Consider the following 19,167-nt stretch of genomic DNA (forward strand, 5'->3'; position numbering starts at 1 on the left):
ATATATCTTTTAAGGTTCGGTGAATATTATAACTTTAAAAAAGGTTGAAAAAAGTAATTCAAGTGCTCAAAACTTCAAAAGAAGTAGATGAAATAGATGTGTCATACAAGTTGTCCACCTTAGACCGTAGTAAATCTGACTCATCACGAAGTAGTACAGAATTCTCGATGAGTCAGTTCAGGGTTACAGAGTTCCTGTTCTGAACATTTTTTTCTAGGAAAAAAGAATCGTTTACGAAAAATATATGATTGACTCACGAACTTGGAATCTATTTGATAGATTAATTAACTGTATCACCCGATTTGGCTTATTCTCTTTTGGAAGCAAATTATTTTTATTTATTAATATTATTTTTTACAATCACTTCTACAGTTTGGTTTTATTATTGCTTAGGTATTGGGGAATACGTATGTTGAGCTATTTTATAGTGATATACTATCCGTCCGGAGGTCGTCTTTAGGCTGTTAAGTAAGATCTGCAATCGCTAGTCTTTTTCAATTAATTACCGAGTTAAATATGAACACGAAGGGAATAGTGTAAATAGATTTTAATTATAGCATCCTTAGTTATAGAGTTTCTGTAAGTAACACACCATTTGTTTTCTCGATAGTAACATCCGAAGTCAAGATATCTGAAGATATCAGCTTATTAAATCAATCAATCTTTACTGGATTGAGTGTCTTTTTAATATTTCTATTAAGTCATAAAAATGAATTGACTGCCATCTCAACATTAAGAATTTATATTGGTAGTAAAAGTAGGAATGTTTATTGCTGTCTTCAGATTGAAAACAGAAATAAAACCATCTGAGAATTGTGAAGGCTTTTAGTATTTTATAAAATAAACAATAATACTTAAAATTAGTTTATTATTAAAGTAAACATAAATAAGATGAAATCCATGATCGATGATTATACGGTGATGAAGGATACGTGGTGAAAGGCGTTCGATTCGTGCTTGGAGGAACTGCCCCACCTAACTCTTACATTCTTTACTAATATGGAACATCCATGATCGATTTAGTTAATATAAAAGAGAAAATCATAATACATCCATAATGATAATGATTAACAATTAACAACATATACACCATGTTTCTAATTAAAAAATAATAATAAAATCGACAGGAATATCCATATTTTTATATCTAATTTAACTATAAAAACAATTGTTCGAAACTTCTTAATTTACAGTTTGTGAGCTATTCTGGGCTCAAAAAAATTGAAAAATGTTTTGTTGTAGTTTTCCTATAATTTTTAATACCCCTAGTTCTCTCAATAGTACTGAAACCTGGGAGTTATGTATCGATATGACCAGTCTTCAAGAACGGAAATAATTCGAAGAATAAAACTTGATAAGGTGAAGATATAAATAGTCCAAGAACATAATTTACTGACTATTTAAATAAATCAAAACCTTGCGAATTTTACAGTTTAGGAAAAATGGATTATCTCTATTGTTTTTATTTGTTATTTTTTGACTCTTTGTCAAGATATAATCACAAAAAGTATTGTTTATTTATTTCCTAGTCGCATCGTATTTTCTATTACATTACTAATCTATAGGTCCAAATAATCAAAATAATATTCAAATTAAACATTTAAATAAAATTGGCCATTCAAATTATAAGAAATATTTTTAAAATGATTATGAAAATTACTTCAAATTTAACTGAAAGTATATAAATAATTTTTATAATTTTTTTTTGGGAGGGGAAGGTGGACAATGGATTTAATTTTTTAAAAAAGTAGGAGAAATCAATTCCGAAGGTAGAACACATTTGAATTAGATTTTTTTAAATTGTACAATAGAATATATTTTAATTTTTGAAATTTTCAAGCTTTCAAATTGTCAAAATTTATTTTTGGCGCTTATGGCCTCTCTAAAATAAACGATTGAATTAGATATCTAAATGTTTTTTCATCAAAAATTTTAAAATATTACCATACTGAAAATTACAATAGGGATCCTTGATATATTAGAGAAAATAATTAACAAAATAGAATGATCATTATAGTTATTTATCAAGTAGTTGTTTAAGCACATAAGTAACATAAAATCCCGGTTTAAAAAAAAATGTTTTTAACATCATTAAATATTGCTCTTAGATAATAAAAAAAAAACAACCAATGTGGACTTACTGAGTACAACCTTTGCGATTTATATAATTCACTTGTGAAATGTAATTTGAACATTAAATAAACTCACACATCTGCACTGTTTTTTGAATCCGGTTCAAAGATCCCAGATCGATTATATTATGTTCGCCGATCTTCAAGACCCGTATTTTAGAGTATGAGGGTAAACGTCCTTGATGAAATGGTGTGTGGTTTCAAAGATCGGCCTAGCTAAGAGATCTCTACAGAAGCGTCTACTCAGAAAATAGGGATGTGTGGGGAAAGCCTTACACGTTGCGTCAGGTGTCTTATGCAACCATACTTCCATCTCCTTTCAAATGAGCTTTCTTTTATAAATCTTTGTGGAAGTGTGTTCTCTGTCAAAGCTATCCTCCTACTGACAACTCTTTATGCATTACAAACGCTTTATTAACGCCGACAATAATGAAGATATACAATAAAGACCAAAAGTAAATTATAAGTTTTGAAATACATTCAAATTATAATTATTCAAAATGAGATATGAGCAAGGAGCGATTATCTAGTTGTAGTACACCAGGCTTCTTATACTGAACAAATCTGGTTAAAATACTGCCTTAATTTATACAAGTTAATCTATCTTTAATTTATACAAGAACTGTCACAATCCACACAACTCCAAAAATAAAAATTAATTAACAAAATTAAAATTTAAAAAAAAATTTAAAATTAACTAAGCTGTTGGAGCTGCGCTGAACATTCTGTCTCCCAAGAAAATAATACTGAGAATCCGACACCTGTCCTAATACTAATAAAGAAAACACTATGCCTCAATCCAGTAGAAAACCTAATGCTAGGTTCACCCCAAGAATGAAGTCCACCAGTGAAAGATTTGGAATCGACCAACATCCTTGAATATGTAAAAATTACATAAGGACAAAAAATAAAAAAATAAAACTTTAAATTATATACATAGTATTTAATAATTATTTTCTTAGAAAAATTGGAAAAAAAAAACTCCATTAAAACAAACAAGACATAACCATTTATCTATCACTGTTCTAGAAGTGAAACTTATTAAAAAAGACAATTGGCTATCTTAATCACACTTTTGTTTTAAAATCAATTTTTTTTCCATCAAAATCAAAGTTAAAATAATTTTGTTAAATAAAATATTGACCACTTCTAGCTCAAAATAAATAGTTTAAATATTCTGATTTATAACTATCAAGAGGTATTATTTCATAAAAACTTATTATGTTAAACAATATTGTAATGATATATTTTCTTATTAGTATTAATTAACACAATACGTTTTCCTTGTATTGACAATTCAATTAAAATTCTTGGAATTTTATTTTTTCTTTTCATAACCAAAATACACACCTGGAACTTGGAAAATTATTCCAGACTTTTTTTTGGAAAATGTTTTTTGTAACCTATCCAAAGTGAACCATGATAAAACAAAAATTACAGATAAAAAATTCAATAATAATAAGAGTTTTAAATTATCAATAAATAAAGTAATTTTTCCTTATCAAAGGTAATAACAGTAATATCAATAGTAATGGGGTCATATTTTTCCACAATCTACTGAAGCTTCAGGCCTGATCTGTACGTAGATTAATTTAACCCAAATATGCAACAACCAACCTTTCCTTTTTTTTTTCTTTTAATGTTTTCTATGCTATATCAATATTTTCTTCATTTCATAATAAAACCCTAAGGTTCTATCTATATCTAGTAGTAATACAGAGGAATGCTGGGTCTTAGGTGTATGTAGAGAATTGAAAAAATTATAGATATGTCATAAAACACAATTTCATAAAAATGTTGGTTGGTTCCCTTTCGCAAATCTGTTTTCATTGACCATCCAAAACCTCCAAGGTTTAAAAATTTTCATACTTCGGTACCCAGCAGTAACCAATTACTTTTTAATAATATATAATCCTAATTTTTAAAAAATATAAAAAATAGTATTAAAAGTTTGGTGAGATGACACAGAATTTATTCCAGATTCTGAACTTTAGAGAGAATCGATCCAACTATTGCTATACTATGTGTACAGTAAAAAAAATCCTGCACTAAAATTAGTAGGAATTCAGAATTCATTTTCGTCACATGTTTTTCTAAATATTTTGACTTTTTTTTTTTTTTCAGCGAAACCTGGGAAAAAGTTAATTTGACATTCAATGACAATGGAACCGTTACATTTCAACAACAGAAAATTTACAAATTTGATCCCGATCAATCCGTAGGTGATGAGAGTGATATGGTCGTTGTTCCTAATATTCCTATGTTGGTGAGTACCTCATAATTTTTATTCAACTAACATTAATATTAAAATAATTGACTCCTTATTTTTTAAATTTTGTTTTAACATACTTTATAACTATAAAAAGAGCGAAATATTCAAACAATAAACACATTCACAAAGCAAAATGCTGTTTTAATATTTTTTAGCCAGAATCTTATTGGTATTAAAGTTAAAGATGAAAAAATCTTTATGATGTACCAGTTACAATTCAAGTTGCAACTAAAACCCAGAAAAAGAGACTGGGTAAACATTACTTAGGAAACTACCTTTACATTTTCCTTTATTGTCAAAAATCACAATGAATATGAAACAAAATACTTACACCCCCTTTATCCCTCCTCTCTCTGATCTTCAGTATATTCAGAAAATTAAATGATTGTTAAGGAAAGTAAGACATACTGCAAATTGTTTAATGCAAGAATATTAAAATTAACGGATAGCATCATAGATTCATTTTTAATGTTCCTCAACATTTTTACATCTCTCGCTGATATTCCAAGAGTGGCTTCATTCATTAGATATCTCATCAGTACCTGCTCATTCCAATTCTTAAACCTTAAAAACATTCCTATCTTTTCCTTATCCTAATCCTATATTCTTCCATCTACTTTTTAAATTTAAATACAAGATCTCAAACTACCAATTTATATACCCTTTTCATAGAATTGCTTCCTTAAAAATGCTTTATCATTTCCGCTACCTTGTTTTGGGAATTTCTTATTAATTTCATCAGTAAATCCTCCTTCCTAACCTCAACAATGATCAATCTTCTAAACATTTGTAGAGCATTAATGTTCATATATGTTATGTCTTTTTTAAACAAAAAAATAGGTATGTTTATATTTGGTTCATTTTCTATTTTCATAAATATAATAAAGTTTTCTTGATTCAAGCTAGACAAGTATTTATCTGTATTAGAATGTTTTTATTATTCTCAGGGCAAGCCATATACTAAAAATTACTTTTTCATTTAACTATTCATTCATTTAAGGTGCTAGTTTGCAATACATTAAACAATGGATAGATATTATTATCAACTTGTTTTAGACTCACGATATTTATCTAAATTGTATTTTGTTTTAAAATAGTATGATAAATATATGTTTGTTAATAATGTTCTCTTTCACAAAGTTATTCCTTTCTAGTCAAACTTTTAATTTTTTTTTTTTTTTACAGAGCGCAACTTCACAGAGTAAACATGCAGCTAGATTCCTCAGACTGGCAATGGCTTCCATTATGGATATTTTAAAAATAAAACCTTTTGTGGAAGTATCTGTCGGCCAACTACTCTGGGGATATGAGGATCCTCTTCTCAAATTAGCAAAAGATGTAGTACCGAAAGAACAGAAGCTTCCATATGAAGAATTTGGGCTTTTGTATGGTGTACGTAAAAAAAAAAAAAAGATATTTTATTGTTATAAAAACTACCAGTATCCTAGTTGATTAAAGGTTTTTGTTCATTCAGAAATCAATATGATTCTTATTGGAATTTATGTATAAACTTTTAATGGATGTGTCCAATATTGTGTTATTAAAATAATGGGATTAATTAATTTCTTTAACTAGAGGCATTTAAAAGCCTAACATTTAAATAACATCTCTTGAAAGTAGGGCTAAGGTTTAAATAAAATTTTGTATTTTAAAAAGATATAAAGGATGCTCGACGGAATGTACTGAATGAATTGATCCGCAATAAGACCTTATAATATAATCATTAATTACCAGAAATTCTATTTTTCTTCTTTAAGCCCTGAGTGGTCTGTCTTGATTCTTTCCAAGAGCCAGTAACCAATAAACTTGATTAAAAAATAAGCTAACACTACTCCTGAAGTTACTGTGTATAAATTTTAAGTATAACTAGACTTAAAGTAATTTTATTTGTTAGGTGATGTAATTACTAAACACATTTATTGTTTTAAAACAGCACAAAATTCATTATTAAATGGAGATGCCAGTGATATAGCACATAAGTGACATCTTTATTATTTTATTTTTATCCATCTGTGCCTCTCGGTAATACAGTTTTCAGTAGAAGTAGCATGCCATCTTTATCGATAATAGATCTTTAATTTTAAACTTTTTAGTTCATGTTTTTCTTGTAACAGTAAAACCAACTTCACCCTTTTTTTTTTTTTATTTCCATATAAAAATTACACTAAAGGTGGTTAAAATGAGTTGGTTCCAATGCCTCCTTCCATCCAAACACAAAGGGTTTGTAACATTATGTGTATATTTTACATTACGAACAAGCTGAGGGATATTGTTCTCAGAGATAATGTAGAGCCCAGTTTCCTTTGGTATTTAAAACCTTATTGCCTCAAACGCACAGCAGGTTGTGAAGTCGTGCTCGTCGTAGTAGTTTCTAGGGCTAAAGTCATGGATTTTGATATAAACGTTTCAATGCCCTGTAGAAAATTACAACATACAGTTATCAGGTTGGACCTATTTGATTTCCAAGAGTAAATGGATGGTGGAAAGTAGTTCCCTATATCAAATTCCAAACCTTAATGATGTCAATATTCTCTTCTAATCTTCTGCAATCCTCTCTAAGTGATTCCCCAGGAGACCTCCAGACCCTTCTTTCTTATAATGGGTTCAATAAGTACCAATTTACATCCATTAAATGTTTTTGAAATATTTTCCTTTACGAGCAAATAAGTACTACCAAAAAAATCTTACATAAACAAATACATTATTCAACAATATACAATTTAGACTATACAGTTACAATAAGTATATTTATAAGATTATTAAATTAAATCAATTTTAATTCATTTTTACAGAAAAATGGAACTTCCAAAGATATCATGACTGTATTCACTGGTGCTAATGACATTACAAAGTATGGTCTTGTTGATCGATTCAACGGCATGTCCCATTTGCCACATTGGAAAAGCGAAGAGTGTAACAGACTCGCAGGAAGCGACGGGTCAATCTTCCCACCTCATATCACTAAAAATACTACTCTTTATGTATTTGACAAGGATCTCTGTAGGCTACTCCCTCTGCAGTAAGAACAAATTTTATTTATCATATTTAGTTTTAGTTAAAAAACATTTCTATTCAAAAAGAAGAAAAGAATCAAATTTCTACCAGAGGGGTTAGATCTGCTTACTTTAGGAAGAATAACTGAAGTAATTACCCAATTTAGAAAACCTAAATTACATTTGTAAGAAATAACATAACTGTTTGGTAACAAGCAATGTAGTAGCTACTCAGGTGGTGTTTCTTAAAAAAATAATCAAACAGGATTTATTTTTTCAAAGAAGTTAGGAAGGACTCAGGATATTTCTGCATCACTTTCTTTGATTATAAGAAAAAGAATACATTTTAAAAAATCTATGCAAATACGACTTTTTATCATTTAGAAATGTTGAGGTCCAAAATTAGTTCAACTTTTCTCTCTCTCAAAATAATATTAATTTATTCAAACCTTATTTTTACCCCTCCCCATTTTTTAAGTCATTAAAGCAATTAATATAGAAGTATTAAAATCATTAAAGCCTTATCATAAATTATCAATTAATACAATTTAGATATGGACATGGGGATGGCTTTTATTACATCTACGTATAATAATTAAGAGAGAGAAAGTCTAAAGAGTAGAACACTAGTTTTCAACAATTTTTTTTTCTTGGTAGCCCAGGTTTGAAAGAAACTTCTTCAGTCTGACCAGTCTAGAAATAAGTACATACCTCATATTGTTTAGGAGACAAATTAGGCAAAGATATTTGTTCACTGTATATCAGTAGTATTTCAAGTGGGGAAATCAGACTCCTTAACTAATGCTATCCACAGGCTGTAATAGTACTGATCCATAGTTATTTATGTTTCTTATATTGAAGGAGGAGTGTCCGGGTGGCGGTCAATAAAGGTATCAAAATAGTAAATGAGAACTATTTATTTTATTAACTAGTTCTCTTTTACTCGTTTGATACCTTTATTGACCACCACCCAGACTATCCTCCAACAACCTACTTCATACGGTCAACTATCTTCTTTCAATATGTTTCTTATACATATATTTCTTTGACATTAATATGACCACACCAGCAACAACAGTATTATTCTTTTATATCAAACCAAAAATAAAATTAATTCATTTATTTACAGATTCAAGAAAGAAGTTAACACTCCAGGAGATGTTCTCGGCTACAGATTTAGCCCACCTGAAAATGTGTTTGCCGAAATTGAGAAAAATCCAGATAACGAATGTTTCTGCCCATCTGGACCTCCTTGTGCACCACATGGATTGTTCAATGTTTCTCTATGCCAATACGGTAATTATAAATCCCGTACAATGTGGTAAACAGTAATGAAAAATATTATGGTCTCCTTAAATAAAAATTCAAGCTTAGCTAAAAATAATTATAAATATAAGAAGATGGTTAGTAATGAAAAATATTAATATTATAATGGTCTCCTTAAATAAAAGTTCAAGCTTAGGTAAAAATAATTATAAATATAAGATGGTCAGGGTTGCGGTCAAAAAAAGAATAAATAGTTTAAAACTATTTTAATTATTAAAAATAATTATAAGTAGTACAAAGACATTTTTTAATTGCATTAAAAGTTACAATTTTTCATTATTGTCATGAGTCAGGAGGGCTCATTTAGGTGCCTATTCTGGACAAGATGTTTATTTTAGAAAGATATTAAATTGGAATTCTGTTTTCAGATTCTCCAGTCATGCTTTCATTCCCTCACTTCTACCTGGCGGATCCCAAATTGAGGACTGCTGTTGAGGGAATTTCTGAACCTGATCCAGAAAAACATGGATTTTGGCTTGATGTACAACCAGTAAGTATTCATTTTTTTTCATTTTCAACTCTTTCCTATTCGAGGCATGCTCTTCCCTGATTCTGTATCATATCAAACTTCCTTCCACCCTATCTTTCCATTTTTAATTTAGGTCTTCCTTTTTTCCTTCTTCTCTCCACTTCCAGTTCCACTTCTAGCATTATTTTTATAAAATATATTACTGTTATTATATATTTCAAATTAGACTTCACCCTGATAATGATTCGATATGCAACATTTAGCAACTGATGAAACAAAGGTATGTATTAATTATTAATTTTCACAAAATATTAATGCATATTTATTTCTTTACAGACTATGGGAGCAGGTTTAAGAGCACAAGCAAGAATCCAAATTAATTTGGCAGTAAGTCAAGTAGTAGACATTAAGCAAGTGGCGACATTCCCAGACATTGTTTTCCCGATCATGTGGTTTGAAGATGTAAGTTATTTTACTTTTTATGGACATTAATGCTCAAGTGTTTTGCCATATACCTTTAAATTAATAGGACAAGGTATACTAAGATACAACTTAATAAAATTATTAAGGAATCAGTCTTAATATAAACATAACAGAACTGGGTCTTATCAAAGAATGATGACAGTTTTTCTCTCCTTATTTTCTTGAGAAAGCTTCTGCAAAGGATGAAGATTCTAAGGAAATCAGAAGGGATAAGGGAAACTTTTTAATGCAGCTGATATTACCAGTAATAAAACTAGGTAGGCTTAGTTGGGCAAGTTACTTAAGATTAGAAAGAACAGCTCCCAACAAATATGGACAGAAGAACTGCATTGCAATACGCGAGTTGCAAATCCAATGCCGCTTTCATGCTTCCAAGCAGATGGGCTGGCTTACTCTAAATACAAATGTAATTTTTATGTTAGTATAGTAGAACCTTACTTAACCAGATAAATGGCAGTAAAAAGAAAATATATAAATGAAGTACTAAGAAAACACTAAGTTCGGTATAAAAAAAACTAACTTTATGACAGTTAAAATGTAAGATCATTTGCCCGCTTAAATTAATTCATGTATCTGAAGACATTTTTTAAAAAATAAGTTAAACAATTTTTTTTTTTTAAATGTTTGTGATGACTTTAAATTTATTAGTCCAATTATTGGTCAAATAAATTTTAATTCAACATATATTAATTAATATACATATCACCTATACTATCTTCACTTAAGCTGTTATATCAAAAATTATTTTAAAATATTATAAAAAATAATAAACGCTCCATTCATGAGACATCTCAAAAGAATTCTTGGAGTAAGAAAATGGTATACCGGATATTTCACGGTCAAGTGTCCTAACTGAAAATATTCCCTATAAAAAAATAAATTAATGTGTTCCAACTACTTAATTAATGAAATGTAAACCTTAAAATTCATATTAAATGTTGTTTAAAATTACCTTGATCATTAGGAATCTTTCTTCTTTCTTCTACAACAGCTATGGCCAACCAGCAATGGATATGTGTTATTGTTTAGCAAGTTTAAATTAGTTTTCTTCATACAGAATTGAAGTCATTGACCAAACTTGTATAGAATATTGGTTTAGTGTCAAATACTAAAAAAAATTTAGCGATGTCAAGAGTTGGAGAGCAGGATAACAAAACAAATCCAGTGCCATTTGGCCATCCCTGCTGTGAAAGAATATTGAGCCTGTCTTAATGCTTAAAGTAATCACTTTGAACAAATAATTCATTAATAACTCATAATTCACAGATGAAAATCTTTAATCGTGCATATCTCCTAAACAAAGCTTGAACTTTAGGGACTTTTTTCTTATTTTGAGATGCTTAATTCATATGTTCAGTTAGGATACCTAACCCTGAAACAATCTGTACATAGACCCAACAGCGACAATGATGTATTGATTTCTTAAAAATATAAATGGTTTGAAAAATTATAATTTATTTTTTCGGACAGAAGGTATCACAGCTTAAGTGACATGATGTTTTTTATTCATTTTAATTTCAACCAAATATATGAGTTACATTAATATTGGAGGTTTATCTTGTGCACATTCCGGTTTAATTGCTATTGCCTTGGCCCCGACTAGGATGGGTAACTGGGTTCTACTGTGCAATACAGAGCAGCTGCCCAATACAGAAACGAATGGTGAAAACTCACTGAGGAAGCACAGACCCATCATGGGTTTTAGTGCTACTTAATAATAATTATTAATGATTTTCTAAAGATAGTTTTAAAATATATATAATTCTTATGAGATTGTGATAATCATGAGAAAAATGGTAGATTAAAATTTCCATAATTGTTTCACAATAATATTTTAACTGTATGAAAAGCAGTTATGTAATCAAAAATTTTAATAAACTTACAATTGGTAAAATATCATTAAAATATTAATCATTAATTACCTGTGTTTATTATTATAAAAATTTTATTAAATATTCATATAATCTTTTTTAGGGAATCAGCGGTTTGCCTGAGAGTGTAACCAAGCTAATGAACCTCGCTACAACAGTTCCACCTGTTTTAAAAATGGTCCTTCTTTATATTTTCTTTATCTGTGGTTTCTTTTTCTTCATACTGTCAGCATTCTGCCTTGTTAGGAATTCCCAACGACAGGAAACCCTCAGTCTTGAGGGAACAGCTCACTACGCAGCCAATGATGAAGCCAACAAGAAAGCCAAGCAGCAAGCAAACGGCCAGACCAACGGACACAAATACCCTGATACCAAGACAAATCCAGCTTTCGTTGGTGATCAATCATAACATAAGATTTCGAACTTTTTGTTTTTATTTTTTGGAGGACAGACTTTACCGCAGTACAAATTTAAACTGGAAAGCGGTATTGGACATTTTAGCAGCTGATAAATTATGTAGTGAACTTCAATTGAGATCATAAAATGAATATGTGTGACTAGCTGCCTAAGCATTGCTCAATTTCTTTTTATTTTATTTTTTTTTATTGTTTTTTAATTGTTGAACATCGAAAAAAAAAATATATTTTTTGAATTTACATAATCACCTGTTTTGTGATATACATACATTTCCTTTTGTATGCCTTTTATCTAAGATAAGCTTTTCAAATAATGTATTTTTTGTTGTTTGTAAGTGTATGTTTATCCATACATTTATTATAAACATTTGTAACATATCCGTCCAGTCAAGGAGTACTTAGTATTTTTATACATAAAGTGTGTATATACATTGTATAGTGGTCATTATATTTCTGCGTTTAATGAGTGTTTATGTGGATTTAGAAGTAGGAATATTTGAAGCCTTGTGCCTGATGTTAAATATTAGATATTATTCGAGATTTTTGTATAAAAATGGTTAAAATTTGTGATGAGGTGCATTATTTTACCAATTTATCGAGAATTTATTATTTGTTAGTATTCAGAAATATTTTGTTTAGTTTTATTATTTGTTCTTTTTTTTTTTTATTATAAATATATACTTTTATGTATTATAGAGAGGATGTGGAAATCAGGCATTTATTAAAAGATCCCTCACATTAAAGGAGAAATGTATTGGTTAAATATTTATTACTTATTTTATTGTATAAACTGTATAAAATCATGTGAAGTATATTAAGTGTGATATTTAGTAAATGGTATTTGTTGCCTGTAATTATTTACTACACACCAGTGCCATCATTCAAGTACTTGTCACTAATTAGGGATGAAGTTAAGCTCTCTACAAGAGATGAATTTTCTGTTGTTTTTTTTTAAACTATTGGTACTAATAGGAAGCGCAAATTATAGCTAGCCAGCAAAAGGTATTTGATAGTTCTGGTGTCTTGTAAATAAACAGTGGAGGAAAATAATGATTACTCTTTATTCAAAGAAAACTGAACTAAGAGAAAATATAATAAAATGTAAACTACATTTTATATTCAAAGAAACAATGTATTTTTTCAGACATTCCATTATATTGTGATTAAATAAAGATAATTATAAATCAATATTATGATAATTTACAAATTTATTTAAATCTCAATCCTCCTCAACCCTGAAATATTTTTGCAACACAAATCCTTCCACAATATCACACCTAGCCAAGCAAGCAATAGTCTGTTCTCAAAAACTTCAGACACGGTTGAACAAATTAATACAATTTTTATCCAGAGATAAATCATCTCCAAAGAATAATGGAGCCGAATAACTTTCCGCTTTAAGGATTTCTTTTTTCTGGTTACATTTATCCAAGAATATTTTTGTAAGAAATTAATAAGTTTAAAATTATAAATAAAAATGCCTATTTGGGCTAGAAGAACACATTAAAATAATAAAAATATAAAATCCAAGTATATGGTGACCTATAAGCTTCTTCACAATTTCAATGTTTTTTATTCTCTATTTCCTTTATTGAATGTTCCTTTTCCTAAAAATTACCCCCTTTCTCCATATTTCTACTGTGTACATAATTACATTTAATCATTATTAATAATTTATCAAGGTTAATGATTTGTCATTTGAGTATAAATTCTGCTGGAGGTGTATCTAGCAAATTAGTTTTATGCCAGACAAAAGTTTTAATTAATGTAGCCAGACAAATTAGAATAATTACCGCCAGAGCATGCTTTGTAACCTAGTGACAGGGAGGTCATTACAGGAAATAGTAGGGGTAGTGTCATCCTCTCACTCTTCCATAATTTGAAAAATTACTTCAAATTGTGAAAATTTTGGTGAAAAATTTAAACAGGTTATTACACTCAAAAATACTTGCAAACGCTATTTAGATAAATCTGTTTTCCTGATAAATAATATAAAAGGATACTTAAAGGGAGTCCTTACCAAGCCTGTGGTAAATTAGGAAAGTCTTAGGTTAGAATAAAGGATGATACAAATAAAATATTATAACATAGTTGGGACTTAACATTTTTAGAAGATATATTTCACCTAAATAATTATGAAAAATATTTCATACTATAATTGGAGAGCACAGTCAAAATTGTAGGAAAATTCAAGATCCCTCCTTTCCTCTCCCAACCCAACAAACTGCTGTAGGAAGGTCTTTAACTAGTCAGTGATATAAGTGTAATGCATGACTACAAAAGTATAATTTATGAGTAAATAATAAGAGCCGACAGTATTTAATCATTGTATTAAACAAATCGTACCACTTGTTTTGGGAGAATTTCTGGAATTCCGTAATCAAAACAGCTAATTAAGAACAAGATATACAAAAACAGTAACCTAATCTTAATTTTTTATTAAATTGTTTTATTATATGACCTATACTTAATTAAAAAAAATTTTTTTTTTTTTTTCTTTTCCCCCTACGCCACAGGAAGTGGGCTATTACGGCATTTTCCTTCTCGCAGCCCAATACAATTTTATTCGTCCTCTTAGTTCGTCCGTATCTCGCTCAACATCCACCAGACCAACACACGCCAAAAGATGGTCCCCATCCATGTCCCCCATGTTGCATAGAGGACATTTCGGGGAATCTACGATGCCAATTCGATGGAGGTGTAAAATTAAAATTAAAAATTATAATTACTTAAAGATCAAAACCTTAGAATAAAAATTCTGTTTTTAATACAAATATGAATTGTATTTTTTGACATTTCAGGGATAGTGTCTAGCTTTTGAGCATATATAATTCACTGTTGGTTTTAAAAACAGTACACACACTAAATATGTCAAAATTATCAACATGACAATAAATTTAAATTTCTAAAACAAAACAATGTTACTTGATCAATTTTCAGATGTCCAAGAATATAACATGCATTCAAATCACTGCATTTTTATTAAGGCTTTTGTCTTTAAAGAAATTATAATTTTCTTAATTTCTTATCGATTACTTTTATAATTATTAATTTTACCAATATAATTTTTATTTGACTTGGTACAAGAAAAATGGACTTCTATCGTATAGAAATATAGTTTTTCAAAAATAAAGATCTCAGTTAATAAAACAAGTTCGAATGGCAGGAAATTCGAAACCTGCTTGTACTTTTTTTAATTTTTACTGCTTTAATTAGAAGAGATAAAGAAAGATCCAACAAATCCTTTTCAATAGAGGTTGGGCATTTACTAACTTAGCATTCGGTATAAGTGAGTTTTGAATTGAATTGAAATGAAATGAAATGAAACATAAGTCTTTATTCTGGAACACTTAGTTTCCCTTAAAAGTAAAAAAGCAGACATTTTTTTTTTTTAGAACAAAAACCCTCCCTATTATGGACCTCCTAACTCTATGTTTATTCCTCCACCAGTTAAATATATTATCCCAACCTACCGATTTGTACATCCATGCGCAGAGAACTGCTCTCTTTGAAAAATGCTATACTGTATGAGCTAGCTCATTTTGGAATTCCTTACACACATCCATTCATAAAGCTTCCTCCTTAACATCATTTGAACATCAATTAAATATCCATCTAACTGAATATAAATCTTGTTAATAATAAATACCAATACAAACTATTATTATTTTAGTTTTATTTAATTTTGTTTAATATTGCTTAATGTAGCCATATAAATTGAAATAACTACTGCCAGGGCATGCTTTGTAACCTAGTGACAGGGACGTCGTTACAGGAGATAGTAGGGGCAGTGTCATCCTATCACCTTACCTAATTTGAAAACATTTCAAATTTTGATGAAAAATAATTTAAAGAGGTCATTACACTCAAAACTTCTTGCAAACGCAATTTAGAGAAATCTGTTTTCCAAATATTAATAGGAAACGGGATAATTTAAGGGAGTACTCACCAGACCTGCGGTAAATTAGGAACATCTGAGGCTAGAAAAATATTTTTAAAATTTAGATAAAAATTTTGGAGCAATTTTAGATTTCACTCACCCTAATTATTTGTTGCAAGGACGCCCCTGAATATTACCAATTGTTTTTATATCTTAACAATAAAGTATTGATATCATATAAGGAACAAAATAATATATTTTATTATGAACACAAACTGTCCATTGTAGAACTTGATCTAGAACAAGCATTGGATCCTTCTAATTCATCTTTCTTTTCCATTATTTCAGCAAGCTTGTTCAATACAAACTTCCTCCCTTTGACCATTGATGGTGTTGGGAGGCAATGGCCGGGTTCACTCAAGTCGTAACCAAGCATGGACAATTGAACAGCCAATCCCTTAATCTCTTTAGACAACCAACTGTTCATACTATTGCCCTTTTAACAAAACAAACATTGTTTCACATAACATATACAAATCATTAGTATATAAATCAGTGTTATTTCAATAAATATTAACATTAACCATATAAAATATTATACAAGAAGAAATATATAAACCAGACTGTTATCTGCTTATTTGAATCTAATAATCGATTACAAAAAATATGTTAAAGTTGTTATCTGAAAATGTTTCAGTTAGATGTGAACATTATTTTCCACTCTAAGTATAAGACAAATCATTAATGAGAACATAGATTCAAAAGATTTCAATCAGAAGTTTTCCAAATATAACATAAAGCCACCCAAATAGCAGAAAATAAGTACCTTATCAGCCAACCAATGTATGATTATCACTAATGAAGAACAGAACATCACATAAATGCAGACCAGTGACAGCACATCACACATCGACAGAGAAAAAGGATTAAGAATAGAATAGAATCCATAATTACCATCATATCTTCTCAAGTATTTAACTTAAACAAGAAGGAACCTGTTCTAAACATGGGTTATCTTATGCATCAATAGTCATCAATGTAATTTTTTTTTCGGCCAAGACTCCCATTGGAGTCCTATACTGCCTAATCAATGAAATTATGACTGTCAGTAATAGTAGAACTTAGACGTTGAATTGTGTTTGGTAAAATCTTTTTGGATCTTCTTGTCTATGTAATCGAATACTTACCAGGAAGGAGTATCTGTTGTAAAATTTGTATGCTCTAAGGTCTATTATCAGTAGCAGTACAGCAGTCCCTAAGTTCTGGGAAAATCAGAGAAACACAGTGATATAGACAAATTGAATATATATTAAGGATAATATTAAAGAGGCCGGTGGTGCCATTCTAGGTAAAAATGGTAAATAACTTTGTTTATTCCACTTGAATTGTGGAAAGAACAACACCTTAAGGACTGACCTTTTTGCAGAAGTAGTTCGAATGACATCATTTACAAAGTATGTCACCACTGGATTGCCTTGAATTGAGCACACCCATAGTAGGATACCAACAAAGATACAAAGATGAGTCCACCATTCAAGATGCCAAAGTTAGCCAGAAAAATAATACACTTTGAAAATACTCGACTGAGATTTGACAACATATACATGAGGCAAGAGGTTGGATTCATAATGTAAATTGAACAAAATTGGTGAATGGTGAATTAAAATTGCTTTATACAATATAAAGTAGCATAATGATGAAGATATTTTTTTAATATAGGAGGATGAACACAATTACCCTGTACATTCTATACTATAAAATTGAAGAGAAGCAAAAAGTATCCCAGGATTTTAAGAAGTCCCTTCATGGAATACAAGATCAGTCTGAATCAACTAGTCACTAGAACACACAGCTAGGTGCCTAACCTGGTTTACCACTATTTGGAACAACTAGGAGAACTGCCATGATAATTAGCAACTTAACAGTTATCAAAGTTTTGAGACTAATGCGAGATGAAATTAACTTACCTTTACCTCTTGATTCTCTTTCATAGACGAGTCGTGCGCGATCCCCAACTTTTCGCATAATTTATAGGCAAGTAAAAATAGTAAACACACAATGATTTCATCTATGGACGGACCAAACACGCTGCTATATGTTACCTTAGGCTCTTCCTTACATGGTCCTGCTTTCTTACAATACTGGCAAGGTGCAGGCATTACTGAAGCTATTCATATGCAACTGATGACCCCAAAAAAATAACATAGAATTTACATTAGCTATGAAACATTTCATAAAATGGTCATACTTTAAATTTTGAATTCCGCACAGCAATGTATTGGTATCCCGAAACAGCTGATAATTTTTATTCTCGTAAATGGTAACAGATCTCTGTTAAGAGATAGCCTAAAATAATAGTCATTTTGGGGCCTTGAATAACCGGTAGGGATTAGGGTAAAGAATACCATCTTCTGCCCATAAACCAAAATACGAAACCAATATATAAATATACCAGTTTTTTTTAAACCACGATACAATATAACCTATTTTAAAGATAACCATTAGTTGCTAGGGAGGAAAATAGAACTTCCGGTAGACTAATATCAAATTTCAAATTCCAATAAAATTTCACAAGATGACCAAGAAGTAACTTTTTTTGTCAGTGGAACATTAACACATCTCTTTTCAATCCCAGTTTCTGTATAACTTCCTTTGTTCGCGCAATTTAGTTTGTTGTTCATTGCTAGATACTAGTTCTAAGATTGATGAGAGGAGCATAACCTGTACAATTGTGAGTTCAACTGCAAAAGTTTGAAATTCATTGATTAAAGCAGCTGAACTCATAGGGCGGCAGTTCTCAAACCTTTTTTGACCACAGCTTCTTGGGCTTAAACATTTGCAAGAGAAAATAGCGCAAAGTAAATGCTGATAATGCACTATATATTTGCAATTTTAATATTATGGGAAGGCGGTATCCACTTGCGGCACCTGTGGTATACGTTTGTAGAATTGCACAAAATTACTATACACCTCACTGTTCTATCTCATTTACAAATAAGCGTCAGTTTGACTAATAGTGTAAGAACTTCGTCTGCTTTTGAATGATGATGTCCTTCCTGACCGTGTAGGGGTCCATTTCTAAGCAAGGAAACGGAATTTGTATATTTTTTTCAATGTTCCAAATTTAACCTCACTAATTTTGACAGTCTTCATTATCTACTATTTTCAGCCTTACAAAGAGAATTCTCATAGTAATCTTAATAAAAGGAGAACGAGTCTGTTACAATTGCGAAATGAAATGAAAAAATAACTTTATTCTGGGACATATGTCCCCTAAGAATAAATACATGGTTCATATAGTGAGATTTTTATCTGGCGAGCGTTT

The 19,167-nt window shown here is 29.8% G+C and overlaps 2 protein-coding genes across 4 annotated transcripts in view; one reads left to right on the top strand and one right to left on the bottom strand.

Moving 5' to 3' along the window:
- emp (epithelial membrane protein) overlaps nucleotides 1-13,150 on the top strand; it is a 234,522-nt gene extending 221,372 nt beyond the window's left edge. For all 3 annotated transcript variants that reach the window (XM_067050687.1, XM_067050686.1, XM_067050685.1), the window contains 7 exons: nucleotides 4,257-4,398; nucleotides 5,590-5,796; nucleotides 7,197-7,423; nucleotides 8,527-8,693; nucleotides 9,092-9,213; nucleotides 9,529-9,654; nucleotides 11,650-13,150. In XM_067050687.1, the coding sequence (XP_066906788.1) occupies nucleotides 4,257-4,398; nucleotides 5,590-5,796; nucleotides 7,197-7,423; nucleotides 8,527-8,693; nucleotides 9,092-9,213; nucleotides 9,529-9,654; nucleotides 11,650-11,955 (1,297 nt within the window). In that variant the 3' untranslated portion in view covers nucleotides 11,956-13,150. The remainder of the gene's footprint in view (nucleotides 1-4,256; nucleotides 4,399-5,589; nucleotides 5,797-7,196; nucleotides 7,424-8,526; nucleotides 8,694-9,091; nucleotides 9,214-9,528; nucleotides 9,655-11,649) is intronic.
- Nucleotides 13,151-16,080: 2,930 nt separating this feature from the next.
- On the bottom strand, nucleotides 16,081-18,262 carry LOC106686378 (uncharacterized). The gene is made up of 2 exons (XM_014429653.2): nucleotides 17,810-18,262; nucleotides 16,081-16,338 (listed from the first exon to the last, which is right to left on the bottom strand). The coding sequence occupies exons 1-2, from the start codon at nucleotides 17,999-18,001 to the stop codon at nucleotides 16,105-16,107; spliced, it is 426 nt and encodes a 141-aa protein (XP_014285139.1). The 5' UTR covers nucleotides 18,002-18,262; the 3' UTR covers nucleotides 16,081-16,104.
- Between the last annotated feature and the right edge of the window lie 905 nt (nucleotides 18,263-19,167).

Source organism: Halyomorpha halys, unplaced genomic scaffold (assembly GCF_000696795.3).
Source record: "Halyomorpha halys isolate HHAL.00 unplaced genomic scaffold, Hhal_1.1 Scaffold813.1, whole genome shotgun sequence".
NCBI classification, from domain to species: Eukaryota; Metazoa; Arthropoda; class Insecta; order Hemiptera; family Pentatomidae; genus Halyomorpha; species Halyomorpha halys.

Coding starts and splice junctions, on each gene's coding strand:
- LOC106686378 (XM_014429653.2), bottom strand. CDS start 18,001: ATGCCTGCACCTTGCCAGTATTGTAAGAAAGCAGGACCATGTAAGGAA. Junction 16,339..17,809: donor AAGAGAATCAAGAGGTAAAG/GTAAGTTAATTT, acceptor TTTTGTTAAAAG/GGCAATAGTATGAACAGTTG.